At 41.5% G+C, this 13,397-nt stretch overlaps 1 protein-coding gene across 1 annotated transcript in view; it reads right to left on the bottom strand.

Annotated features, from left to right (window-relative positions):
• Nucleotides 1-5,104: 5,104 nt before the first annotated feature.
• SLC71A1 (solute carrier family 71 member 1) overlaps nt 5,105-13,397 on the bottom strand; it is a 332,367-nt gene continuing 324,074 nt past the window's right edge. The window contains exon 12 of the mRNA XM_085601886.1: nt 5,105-6,816. Coding sequence (XP_085458012.1) covers nt 6,610-6,816 — 207 coding nt within the window. The 3' untranslated portion in view covers nt 5,105-6,609. The remainder of the gene's footprint in view (nt 6,817-13,397) is intronic.

Genomic DNA, 13,397 nt, shown 5'->3' with positions numbered 1-13,397 from the left:
AATGGATGGGCTCATAAAATTCTCTTCGTTCGGAAGGCGTTGCTCTTGCTCCAGGTAAATCGGGAGCCAACCCAGGCTCGGTAGAATGAGGCCTTGAATACCGAACTCTCCTCTATCCCGTCAGCCGACGGACGGGGATAAGTCTAAGTATGCCTCAATTTCTTGTGCTTTTTGTGCCTCTTACCTGAATGTCCCGATGATTTTGAGTGGGACAAAGAGGACTTGGGACTCCTGGAGCGGTGCCGGGACCTTCCTCGCAACCGGGACTTCAGAGGAGTCAAGCCACACTGTTGCCTGCCGGGCCGCAAGCAGCTTTAGAGACCGCTCCTTCAAAGCTATGGCCTGGCAGTCAGAGCATGACTGAGTTGTGGTCGCACACCAGAGACAAACCAAATGCAGGTCCGTCACCGACATGGAGCAGTGACTGGCGCCGCATGGCCTGAACCCTGTTCTAGACATGGTAACCTACACATCAAAAAAAGAGGGGAGCAACACAATGTTGAAAAATTCTGTCAAATAGTGACTGGGTAGCTCTCTTTACGAATCAGCACTTGACTGGTGCAGAAAGAAAAGAACTGACGTCAGCGCGCCAACGTGGCAGATATATAGGTGATGCAGATGTCACTTTTGGCGCAGACGTCACACTGAACCGACCGATGCAACCTACCGATGCACGGAAATTGCTCAAAGAAAAATCTTCCAGATCCAGTCTGACACCTGGGAAATTCAAAGGTGAGAAATCTGTGGTTAGATGTCTCTATCAGATTGTCTGTGCAAATTTAGTGGCTATTTCAATGAAGAATGTGCTCTCTGTAAATTACAGTGCACTACCAGAATATATTTGTGATAGTGTGCATCAAAATGCACCACCAGCTACTTACCACATCCTTATTACTCTCCTACTTAGTGGGCGTTGTGCATTTGGTACACTTGTTTTTTTTAGAGATGTTTGGATTTTTCACAATTCTTATGACTGAGGTGATGTAACAGATGGCAGCACCCTCGCTCTGAACATGGTTCCAGCACCATTGCAGCCCTCCCTCTTCCAAGGCACTGCCTTCTTAAATGCGAACATAATGTTTTGTCCAGAGGGCAGTGTGTATGCCGGGCAAAACACATTACACAAGCCAATTTTGCAGATACCATGTACCTGAATTTGTATAAAAAAGTCTTGGCGTACACCAAACAAGAGATAGTATAATGTATGTATATTCTATGCTTAACAGGTTTATAGGTCACTGCATAGTTTTTAAAGAAGTTATTCGATTAAATGGTTATGGGTCTCCGTTTTATTTATCTTACACAATATGTAAATATCATGCCAACTATTTTATCTACAAGTGCTTCACTATTGATATAGTGAGGAAAAGATAAAATTAAAAGAAGTGTTATAAAAATACACAAATAAATTAGCTTCAAGTACAGAAATACTGAAGTCTGAGCTTATACAATACAACTTTAAATCTAAATATATTATCTTCCTTATACATGTATATCCCTTTGATGTAGACATGTATTTAAATATGAATTACTTTACTTCTGTTGTAGAAGGAAAATAAAATGTTCACTCTAATACACTACTCTGCCTTACCCTGTACCTCTCTAAATATATTTCCTTTACCTCCACTCTCCTACTCACCCCCAACCTCATTCTACTACTATGATCTCTAAAATAACCCGTTCTATACTCTTCCCTCCTCTATCCCGCCTGGATCACCTCAAAACTCATTTTACTACTATGATCTCCCAAACAATCCTTTCTAAATTCTTCTCTCATGAATCCCTCCTTTGAATCATCCCAAACCTCATTTTACTACTATGATCCCCCTAATCACTTTCTTAAGTCTCTTCCCTCCTACATCTTTCCTTTTACTCATCCAAAATTTCATCTCACTACTATGATTTCCAAAAATAACACTTTCTGGACTCTTCCCTCTTCTATACCTCCATTATCCTATTCAATACAACTAACAAACTCACATGTCTACCACTCTAAAGAACTCATATTTCCCTATACTAATCCACCACTTATCTTTTTGGGTTCCGGAGTAGCGTGCTACTTGCCGAAAAGCACTTTGACACCTTCAGGGGTAGTAAGCGCTATATAAATGCAATTATATATGGCTATGCTAGTCACTTCTGGTGCAGAATGACGTTGGAGCAGAGCTGCACGCCAGAATACTGCTTTTAAGTTTTCAGATCCAGTCGGACATCTGGGGAATACTCTGAAGGTCCGGAATCTGCAGTTAAAAGTATCCATCAGAATTATTTTGCTGCATCCTGCTCATCATGGATCCTCTTAGATAAAGAGGCCCTAATGGTTTCCTGGAGGTCTGGCACAATGTCGCTAGCAATCTCACATAAGGAGTGTGTATAGTGCCCGAGCAGACTAAACTTGATTTATGGAATGCAATGTTTAGGTTGCAGCAGTAAACGTGTGGCTGTGAAAAGCATCAATCATCTTTAATTATTTATCCTAATTATTGGTTTGAAATGAGTTAGGGTTAACTGTTCAAAATCTGTACAATAAGACTTTCTAGAGCAGGGTGCTTGGTGAGAATCAGGATCAACAGACACAAGCCTGTGTCATCTGGCTACTTGCCACCTAACTGTCGGACAAAAGCATGGTTATGAACATGTAGCTGTCAATGAGGGAATCACTGAATAGGATCAAGGCTGCTGATTTCACTGGTCTAGGTGGAAGAATATTCTTTAGAACATTGTGTTAGTCTCAATGGATGGCAATTGCAAATGTAGGACCTCTGCTCCCTCCCTCAAACCATCACTAGGATTGAAGCACTTTCCTCTGCTGGTGACCTATCTGGGGAGTTAAGCTCAGCTTCAGGGTAAGTGTCCAGCCCACTGGTATTATATAAGCCAAGTTACAAGGCCTCATCATTATAATGAGGGGGAAGCAAGCCATCCCCCCCTAACCATAGTCATCAGTATTCTGGAGTGCTCCCTGTTCTGTAACAGAATCTGAGCCATAAAGAAAATGGAGCCTGCTGTGATAGTGGAGTCTGGGTAGTGGGATAGAGTCTGGCTGCATAACAACTGATTGCTCTTTCATGAACTTGGTCAAGGTCTGGGTCAGCACCAGGGCTACAAGTACTGGTGCGGATCTTGGGACCTGAGTGGAAGTGTGTGCTGAAGTTTGTACAGGCACACTAACATGTTTCAAATAGTCTTTGGGTGCATTATAGCACATTGGTCACACAACAGGAGTCGTGGCTTGTGCCAAGGCATCAAAGGGGCACTTGAGCGGGCCTGTGACTGACATTCATGCGGTCATGGCACATCTTGAATCTTGTCCTTTTCAGTGCAGACAGTTTGCTAGCACACTGTGAAAAGACTTTTGAAGTTGTCGGAAGGCGAAGGAAGTTAAGAGTGGAGTTCTGGATGCACTTGAGAAGGTATGAAAAGAAAGGATCTGATGTCAGCACGCAGAAATGGCAGTTTTATGTGGCTTCGCGTCATCACTTTTGGGGTGGTATAGTGTCAATGGGAAGCTGTGTGACACCATCTAGCAGCGCGTGATAGTGTTGGGAATCTGCAGTTACAAGTATCCATCAGAAATCATCCTTCATCAGACTTTCAAAAAGGCAATGATGATATTTTCCACATATAAATAGTAAAACTGGTATTCAGTGATTTGAAGAACTTGATAACAAATTTTAGTTTTAGCAGTGCTTAGAAACTAACAGAAAGACATCAAAATACAATGCATATATTAAAAAAATGTTGGCATTCTCTTGAAGTTTTGTTTCTATGAGAATGTGTCTTGCTCTGGTAACACATGCACACTGGTTGCTGGCTAACCTTCTGGTATCAAAGTACAATTTCATATTGCCTTTGAAAAAGTAATTACAGTGCCACAAAATCCTGAAAATGGTCAGGCTTCAAATTTGGAGGTGTTTGTCCATTACTCATTTATTTATTGTGCTACAGGCATCCAGAAAATGTAGTTAACAGCACTTGAAATTTACAAACAAGGGTTGATTAACCGTATGAAAAAGAAAAACAAAAGTGAGTCGGTGATGAGACTGGTGTGATCAGGAATGGTTAGTGGACTTACAGGAAAGAATTAGTATGACCTTTTGAACAATTCTTTGAACCTCCACTATTTCATTTGGTCACAAGAACATGGTTACGTCTGAATTAATGATATTATACCTCATTTAGTACTGCTTTGCACATCTAGAAAAAGTAAAGTAATGCTGCATAATGTACAATCAGGTACTAATTATTTCCACATCAGGCTTGTTAACTTGAAATAATGAACATGACAAGTCTACTTGGATACAAAAATAGAACGCAAACCCTAGTAACAAATCACAATATTAACAGTTAATCCATACATTTTATTAATGGTTTACATGATGGCCATAGAAGCTGGCATTTTCCATATAGACATAAAATGTGTTTTTATATCTACCATGTGTAAAATCGAGAATAAAACAGTGGACATGCCATAAAAATAAAGTATGATAGCACAATCTGGATTATAAATCAACACAAAAAATATGGTGACTTCTTAATGTACTTTTTGAACATCTGGGAGGCAACAAAAGCTTTTTTCAGAAAAGCGACGTAGAAAATTCACACTTTCAATCTTTAAATGACTGTCTTTTCAGAACTAGCATAGGAGCAGTAGAGCATTGCTCAAACAGCTCCACAAATGAACTTCAATACTATTCGATTTAAAACATTAGTTGGGAGTATAATAGAGCATCCATGCCTCTTCACCTTTGTAAATGCCTAGATGCAGACATTAAACTGCCCATTAAAAGTGGACAGAAGCCACCACTGGACAAATGTTTTCAAACTTTAAATGGGTAGGAAATTCGTCGTCACTGGTAACAGAAGGCGGAGTCTGAAAATAGTGCATTACATTTTTTTTTTTTTTTAAAGAGTAAAAACGTAAAATTATCAATGTATTACAGTGGTCGCAAGGTGCCATATTTTACTGCATCCAAAAAGAAGATGAGCATTTAAAATTCAAAGAGCAATGAGCGGGAACTGTTTTCCCATTCAATTAGAATGGATTAATTCAAATAGGATACAAACCACATTGTGGCATTACCATTTCAATGATTGAGTCTTGTTTAAAAGTCAGTTTTATTAACAATATATTTACACATTATACTGCTCCTTTTCATCTATGATATATGTTTTAAAGTTAAAAAAGTATTGAGCATTAACCACAAAACAAAATGAAACCATTTTAAACTATACAATACTTTATACACAATTTATACAAAGCAACACCTTTTTTTTTTAAATAATATACCTGGACACAAAAATATACACCTTTAGAGAAATTCACATCAGTAACTGTATAAAGCTGTCTTTACTAAGGTCCTAAAATGTAGGACTATAATATTAACTCTGAAAACTATATGTGAGGCTATGACAATCCTGAAAGGCCACTGACATTTTCAAGGCTATACACTTCAATTTCAGTTATTTTAGTTTCAAGTTTTAAGATTCGTACTATTATACGAAAACATAGTGGTAACTTGTGTATTAAACTGGAATTAAGAAAGCAGAACTGGAGGAGCCAACCGCAGAAGTCCAATTGTTCATCTTTCAATACCATCCCGCTAACTTCAAATACAACTGAAAGTGTTCAAGACTGCATACATGCTACTCAAAATATGATAAATTAGCTTTGTAATGCACCTATAAATTTGACATACTGTTCTGCAAGTGCTCAAAACATGATTTCATGAGATTCAAATTAAAGAAAAACAGCCAAAGTGATTCTAAGAAACAGTAAAAACCAAGAGATTAGTTTCCTCCTTATTTTAAGAGTGCATTCGACATTAAGGCTTTCAACTGGCTATTTTCACCATGAACTGAAGGCATGTAGACATATTTCACTGAGACACCGTAGGTAGATTCAAAGTCGTATACGTTAGAGTAGCAATACTAAATATTGCCCCATAGAAAATGTCCTGCTGTAGTTACTTCATGTGGCAGTTTTCTTGGATCTGAAAACTCTTGTGCATTTTAATAATTTTCAAACCAAGGGACAGTGGCACTTTTAGAGTGCCTATTCTAATAGCAAATTATTTTTAATCAAACAAACAGGATTTTGTTGTTGGTTGTGGCAGTGAGCATGAGTAGATCAATAAAGTTCATTTATGCTCTTGGGTACAAAGACAACAACATACAGGGGAGGAATAGAGATGCACGAGGAAAGAACTGGATTTACGTCTCATACACTACTAAGATGTATGATATTGCACTAAACAAAGCATATATGTAGTACTTATGCTGTAAGAAATTAAAGCAGGAACACATGCTGAATACTAGAATCTTTTTTACACCCCCCTAGACTGACGTAGAAGTCTGTTTTGTAATATGCAGCGATATAACAGCATGAGACTAAAGCTACAATGGCAAGTGCATTTTTAACAAAAACCGTGACAAAACATGAGTTAGTCATAACATCTTTGGAGATATTTTAGCTTTTTTCAGTTTTTACAAAAATTCCAGGCTTAAATAAATTTTGGACCACCTTAGAAAACTTCCATCTGAATTGGTTATACATCCAGAAACTGCAGATGTAAAGAATAAAATTAAGTCATTACAAACAGATTGCTGTCATACATTTGTATCCTGCAATAAGGGTTCTTTGGCCTCTCCAGGGGCCTGAGGACTGTGCTGGTGACCATGGCTACCACAGTGCTTTTTCCAACTGCCAGAACGTGCATTCAGATTCGTGTGTTCAGGAATAAACAAGGCAACAAGCAGAGCTAACAGCACGGAGCATGCACCAAATAGAAATGGTGGTCCAGGAATGATGGAATTCTGGAGGGGGAAAAAATATGTGGTTATGCATTTTTACAAACATTTTGGTTCTTCAAATTTAATTTCCTTACTTAAATTCTCTCCACCAGAAACACCCAGATTTTCTAACAAAAACTTTATGTGGGCTATACATACACTATGCTACTGCATACACCAACATCACTATAAATAGAATCCATATTTTGGAAAAAAGCTAAATAGTCTATATTAGTATCCTATCGCTCACTGTCTACAGTTAGTAGGCAAGTCTTTTTTATATAGCTATTTTTGTTAAGATGCCTTCCAAAGTCATCCGACAAGACGGATCACACAAGGTTATGATTTCTACTTTGCCGCTAAAGAATAATATTTATAAGCTTTCAATTTAATTTACTGATCAAGTAAGTGCCACTAAAATCATTTAACATTTCCAACTGGTCTTTACCATGAAGCAAAGCATTTTCAATAATATCTAATGGATGATATTAAAAACAGATATGTTGTGAACACAATGCTTATATGCACCTGTTTCAAATGGAACTCAAAACTATAATAAGTATACAAGAGAATGTGAACTAAGAATCATTCATGGATGCGAATTACTTTTCAGAATATACAAGTAGCCTTTATATGAAGCGTAATAAACCCTTAATAGGCAAAGAACCAAAGTGAGCAAGTCTCCCTCTTTTTACCATGAACAGAATAATGCCAGCACCATCATGGCCAAACCCTGTCACAATTTTGAACGCTATGCTAATTTGTCCCTGAACTATGCCTAAGAGGACATACTCAGGCTGCTCAAGGAAGCTTTGGAGCAGAAACTTCTGATATCCAGTGATCTCATTGGCACCGCCAGGACAATGAATAATGTTTCTGGTGATGTGGATTTCACGGAGGTTAAAGCCATAGGACTGGAGAAACCTTGGCCCATTTGCTAATATCCACAATGTCGGAGTTCTTCCAGCAGTTTAAATTTAGGACAGTTATGGACAAATCACTGAGTACCGTCTAAGGGGTACCAGATAGACTTTCTTTTCAAGCCATTGAAGACCTCCAAGTCTTTAAAAGCAAGGGAGTCTGTTTACCCCAAGATTCTAGATGTATATACTTGAGAAGAAGGCAGGTGGACAACAAGCACACTGCACTACCTTCAGCAGAGACTAGTAAGTCCCAGTGACTTCCTCATGGACCAGCTACCACCCTCTGCGAATCTATAAAAGATCTATTGCTGAAGATCTTAAAGAATGATAACATGAATCATCATTGCTACATTTAATGTTGGTGCAAATTCTACCTTAACTAATCGTCAAGTGGCATTCACCTGGAAGAAAATGTTAGGTGGCTACCCTCCCCAAACATTCTGCCAACAATATACTCCAGTCTAAAATCTTCCAAATTTCCCCCTAAAGAAGTTGTGTTAATGTTACCTTTTTAGCAAACATGTAACTCCTAGTTCTAAAGCCCTTTCCCATTATCAACATTCTTCTGACGACCCACACGCAATTGGACAGAAAACGCACACCAATTAGCTCCTTTTTCAAACTGGAAGGAAACTGATGGTGTGGGCCACATATGACTTGCACATATTTACAGGATGTGGGTACACAATGCTCTGTATTTAAAGTTGCTATCAGACATTTCCAGCGCTCTTGGTTAGGGATATCCAAAGGTTGGGAAGGGGGAAAGACCTTGTAGATGGGAGTTAAATCACCATAAGATAACTATATCCTTCATAATGTTCCAAAGCATTTGGTAATTAGTGTAAAGATGTGTGCTGTCTTCCCTTGCTTCAAAAAGCAATAAAAGCTGTATTAGGATTATCTATCTACTGTAGAATGGCTTTGCCATGTGCTACTGGGCTGCAAGAAAAACATGCAAGCCTTAATGCTTACAACTTAAATTGATTTGCAACTTAACTCACTGATTCTATCATTTGTGCTCATCACACAGGCATTCAAGGAGAAGCACTCACTGACATAACTGCCACAACTAAGCATACAAGGAAGATTGGGGCACCCCCTCAATGAAATTCAAAAAGGGATGACACTAGTTAATACAGCGTCCATCTTGGACTTGTGAAGAAGTCCACGATTCACATTTATTTATGCCCAAAGGTTGCGACGATGATAAAGTTGATAATAAAGAGTTGCATGTAGGCAGTTGAGCAATGAGGAAGATGAGCAGTCGAAACGTGCTTCGTCCAAAGCGGACCTTATCATGGCTGAAAAAGAGTTGATTTTATTCAATGAAAACAACCAAACCGTTCTGTCAACAGAAGACTTGTTCTGGAACCTCATAAATAAGATAGTGTGTGTTTGAAACACTGTGGTTTCCTCTATACTGGACGGCTTATAAAGGCCTTCACATATAACGATTGATCAGTCTACTCAAGCAAGTTGTCTACTGGAGTTCTGCTGTATACACTCAATACCTAACGTAGTTTAGAGGAGAGGATGTGACCTGATGGCCAGAGTGGCCGACTTTGGAACTAGGGAACCAAGTTCGAGTCTGAGACAGATCAACATCCTGTGATTCTGGGAAAATCCCTTAATCTCCCCGTGCCTACCAAAAAACGAATGTGTCCTTGTGTAATGTAACTGGTGCTCATGTAAAGTACTCCAATACCTTTAGGTCGAGTTTGCGCTATATAAATCTGCAAAAAAAATTAAAAATAAAATACCTATACTGCTGGAAGCTCAATGGGACTGAATTAGCCCACAACACTTTCATCCCAATTTCGAAGTCTAGCTCCCGCTATTACATACTTTACCTACTCTTACAAGGACTTTAATCTTAATAAGGAATACATTTGGTACAAGTCAGTGGTTGACATTAAGTTTCTGCATTTTCATTAGGCAAAGCCAGCTTTTTCAGCCTAGATAACGTCTGATTTGAACACAACATGTGTAAGCTGCTCCTCTTTTTTGATTGCTCATTTGCTTACATGTAACACCATATTGACAACTGTTTCATCGCAATTCTTGAATTTACTGGCAAGCCAAAGAAGACCTATGTATTAACTTGTGTCACCACTTTTGAATTTAGGGGACACGCTCCAATCTTTCTTTTTTATGGGCTCAACTCGTGCTGAGGGCCCACTATAATTAGGTATATAACAGATCAGGTAGCAAGGTATTTTTAAATTGTCACAGAACCTTATTCTTGTGCATTAAATACATTTTTGTTATTCCTATTGATTCTTCATACTGCCGTATACATCTCGAAGATTTGCAACAATTTATAATTACTACCTTCGTAATAGTACATCTGCCACAACTATTTAGTCCTGAAATGATTCCCAGAGTAATATGTCAGAGCTGGTATAGCTGAGAACTCAACAGAGCTTAAATCCCGACTTTTCAGGATCTGTGGAAGAGGTGCCCCCCCTTCCCCCCCAAGAGACACCTAGCTGACTCGTTCTGTCAGGCGACTTGCCAGAGGAGAGGGACCATTCTAGGGTGTCGAAGGGCCAGAGAGCGAGAAACCGTTTAACTTCCCCATTAATATCTTTTAGGTGTATAGAGGTGTAGGAGTTACAAGCCAAAGGGCTGCAGCTAGACCCCACACACCACAGAGGCTGTGGAGATCAGACAAAGACATCCTTTGGCTTCATCATCAGGGTTTGTGTCCGAGACCATAAAAGGTGACATTTGACCTAATCGACTGTCGTGTAGATGTAAGAAACTTCAGCAAACACCAAAGGTCTGAACTGTCATTGCAAAGGTACAGAAAAAACAATGAAAGGCAAATGAACCAAACCATCTGTGTCTGAGCTGTCTGCCATGAAAACACTGGGGCAGGGCCTGCTAGAATGTGCCTCCCCACCCCCTAAAGTTAGTTTTCTATAGCTGTGAGGGAGTGAAGGTGGGAGGGCGACAGGTTCCTGCTCGGCAGAACCATGACAAGTGGACCAAGAAGCCACTGAGCCCAACAATGCAGAAACAACATCAAAACCAAAGAAATAAGCATCCAGCAGAGTGTGGAGAGGGACGGCGCTAGCATGTACTAGATATCAGTAAGAGGGAAAGTAAATAGGGGAGGGGACTGTGAGGAGTGAGTCACCCCACCACCCGCTGCTGCCATCAGTGTCAGGGGCGCCACCGTGCTGCCACAGGAAGCCGTTAGTCAAACAAGTGAAGGGGTCAGAGTCTTGGTGGTCAGAAGCAAAGGTATTCCGTTCAGGACATATAGTTGATCAAGCGCTGCTAGAGGCCAGTGCATTTCTTCTCGGAAAACAAGATCTTTTGGGACATTTGCTCCATGAGTAAGGTGTGCCATAGCTGTGTGAACCAAGCCAAGAAGGGGCAGCCGTGTTTTTCCAGGTCAGAGCTATGAGCTGCTTCGCTGCTCCAGTTATGTGATGGACAAGGTACCAACCAGAATGGGTCTTTGGATCCAGCGTAACTGGGCGTATACCTAGGATGATTGTGCAGTAGTCTGCTGGTATGGGGAACAAGAGTACGTTCTTGATTTGGCCCTGGGGTTCCGCCCAAAATAGTGATGGGAGGACACGACCCCCATATGTGTTGAAATTCACCGACCTGCGTGACATCTCCAACAGCTATCAGTAGTCGTGGGAAACATGACATGTAAACGTGCAGGGGTGTAATACCACTGTAGCATGAGTTTATACGTGGTTTCTCATTGGGGAATGCTCCCATGAGTTTTGGGGATTTCGTGCCACAGAAGTTCCCACTGTTTCTAGGAAATGCCCAGAGTACTACTGATCTCCCATTTTGTTTGATAAGTATGGTGGGGTGTAGGCGTGACCACTGTAGGGCACTATGTTTTGGAGATGAGACCTCGAGAGTAGTAGTGTTCGGGGGGAAATAGGGCCCAGTGGCAGAGCTGGAAATACTGATGTCAAAGTTTGTCAGGAATATCAAATTCGATTTTGCCCTGCACAAAGGGATTGATAGTCAGACCGTAGCTCCACCGTAGCTCCTACAAGATCCTACACTCACTCCTTTCCCATTTCAGGAAGTAACCCGGAGAGAGAAAGAAAGGGTGCAGTCTGGATTGCTGGCTATCAGGGTGTTAAGGGAGGGAAATGAGGTTAAACCTCTTTCAATCACCAGTCTGTCCCATATCTCGAGGATGTCCGGGTCGCTAAGTATGCACTGTGGGGGAAGAGGCTAACCTGGGATCGAGACCAGGTCCCACAGAAGCCTACAGCCTAATGCGGGGTCCATATGCCGCCAAAGCTTTTCACTTTCTCTGACCATCCATTTGGAGATGTAGTGCAAATCAGCCACCCAGTAATAATCTAAAGATTAGGACAGGCGAGGCTCCCATGGTTCCTGGGCAGCATCTGAAGGTTATTTGAAATGCTGGGTTGCTTCCCTTCCCTTCCAGATAAGGGATCAGTGATCCCTTTGCAAGCGCATGATATCAGCAGGGACATAGGGAGTGACTTGAACACGTATAGGATTGTGGGAGGAGGACATTCATTTCCAACACATTAATGCGACCTAACCATCTCTGAAGGTCCTCCAGGATGGCCTTGCCAAGCAGCGGCCAGGTAGCACAGGACCATGTCTGCAGGGAAGAGAATGGTATGGTATTGTATGGATTGGGTCGCCCACTGGAAGGGGGCTAGCTCCTTCTGATGTTGAGTCTGTTGCTGCAGGATGGTCAAGTCAAGTATTTGGCCATGTTGATCTTCTGACCAGAAACCGTTTCTAAGGCGTGCAAGCTCTGGACCCCTGCAGGAAGAGAGGCTACCAGCTTGATCAATGCTAGCAACAGACAGTCAGGGAAGTGTAGGACTTTGTGTTGTTGCCCCCGAGAGGAATGCCAGTGATAGTAGATCTTGCCTTAGGCAGATTGCCAAGGCTTCCTCCACAAGGGTGAAAAGCAAAGGGGACAACCCTGCCAGGTGCCTCGGTGGGGAGCAAAAGAGTGGGTGGCCTAGCCATTTACTCGGATCTCAGCCGCAGGCACTGTTGGCGCGAGGCCAGGAACATGCGTTAAGGAGTTGTATAGCCAGAGCAGGTGGTCCTTCAGGTGGAGGAGGAAACATTTATAGAAAGAGACCGGAAAGCCATCTGGACCAGGATTCTTTCTGACCAGGAGCCCCTTGAGGGCTCTACATAGCTCGATGCCGTGAAAGGGGCATCATGAAGATAGGAGCCAATGGAAGCTGGATGCTTCCCTTCGTGAGAATAAAGGCTCTAGTAAAAAAGGCCCTAAAGTTCTCCTGCTTGTCTGACTTTGGAATAGCCCCAGTGGAGTTCTCGTTCATTAGCTTAGAGATGTGGGAGTGGGCATATTGCAGTCATAGCCTACAAGTCAAGAGAGGGCCCACCTTATCACCTCGTTCACAATATTTTTGTTTAAGTGCCAGTAGGGACCTTTCTGCCTTGTTGACCCAGTCGCCCGCAGCTGTAGCTCTCAGCACCGCGCCTGGGGGTGCTGTTTGTCCGAGTGTTCTAAGGAGCAGATCTTCTCACTGAGGTTAGTACAGGCAGGCCACCCATGTCCTAACTATGGATATGGAGGATATGACACCTGATAGTCGCCTTAAAACCATCCCAAATCATATGGAGGGAGGGGGGGGGTCGCTTGGTTGGGAGGGGTAAAGGGGAGTGTCTCACAGGTCG

This window comes from Triturus cristatus, chromosome 4_2, assembly GCF_964204655.1.
Source record: "Triturus cristatus chromosome 4_2, aTriCri1.1, whole genome shotgun sequence".
Lineage (NCBI taxonomy): Eukaryota > Metazoa > Chordata > Amphibia > Caudata > Salamandridae > Triturus > Triturus cristatus.
This window is presented reverse-complemented; position numbering and strand designations above follow the sequence as displayed.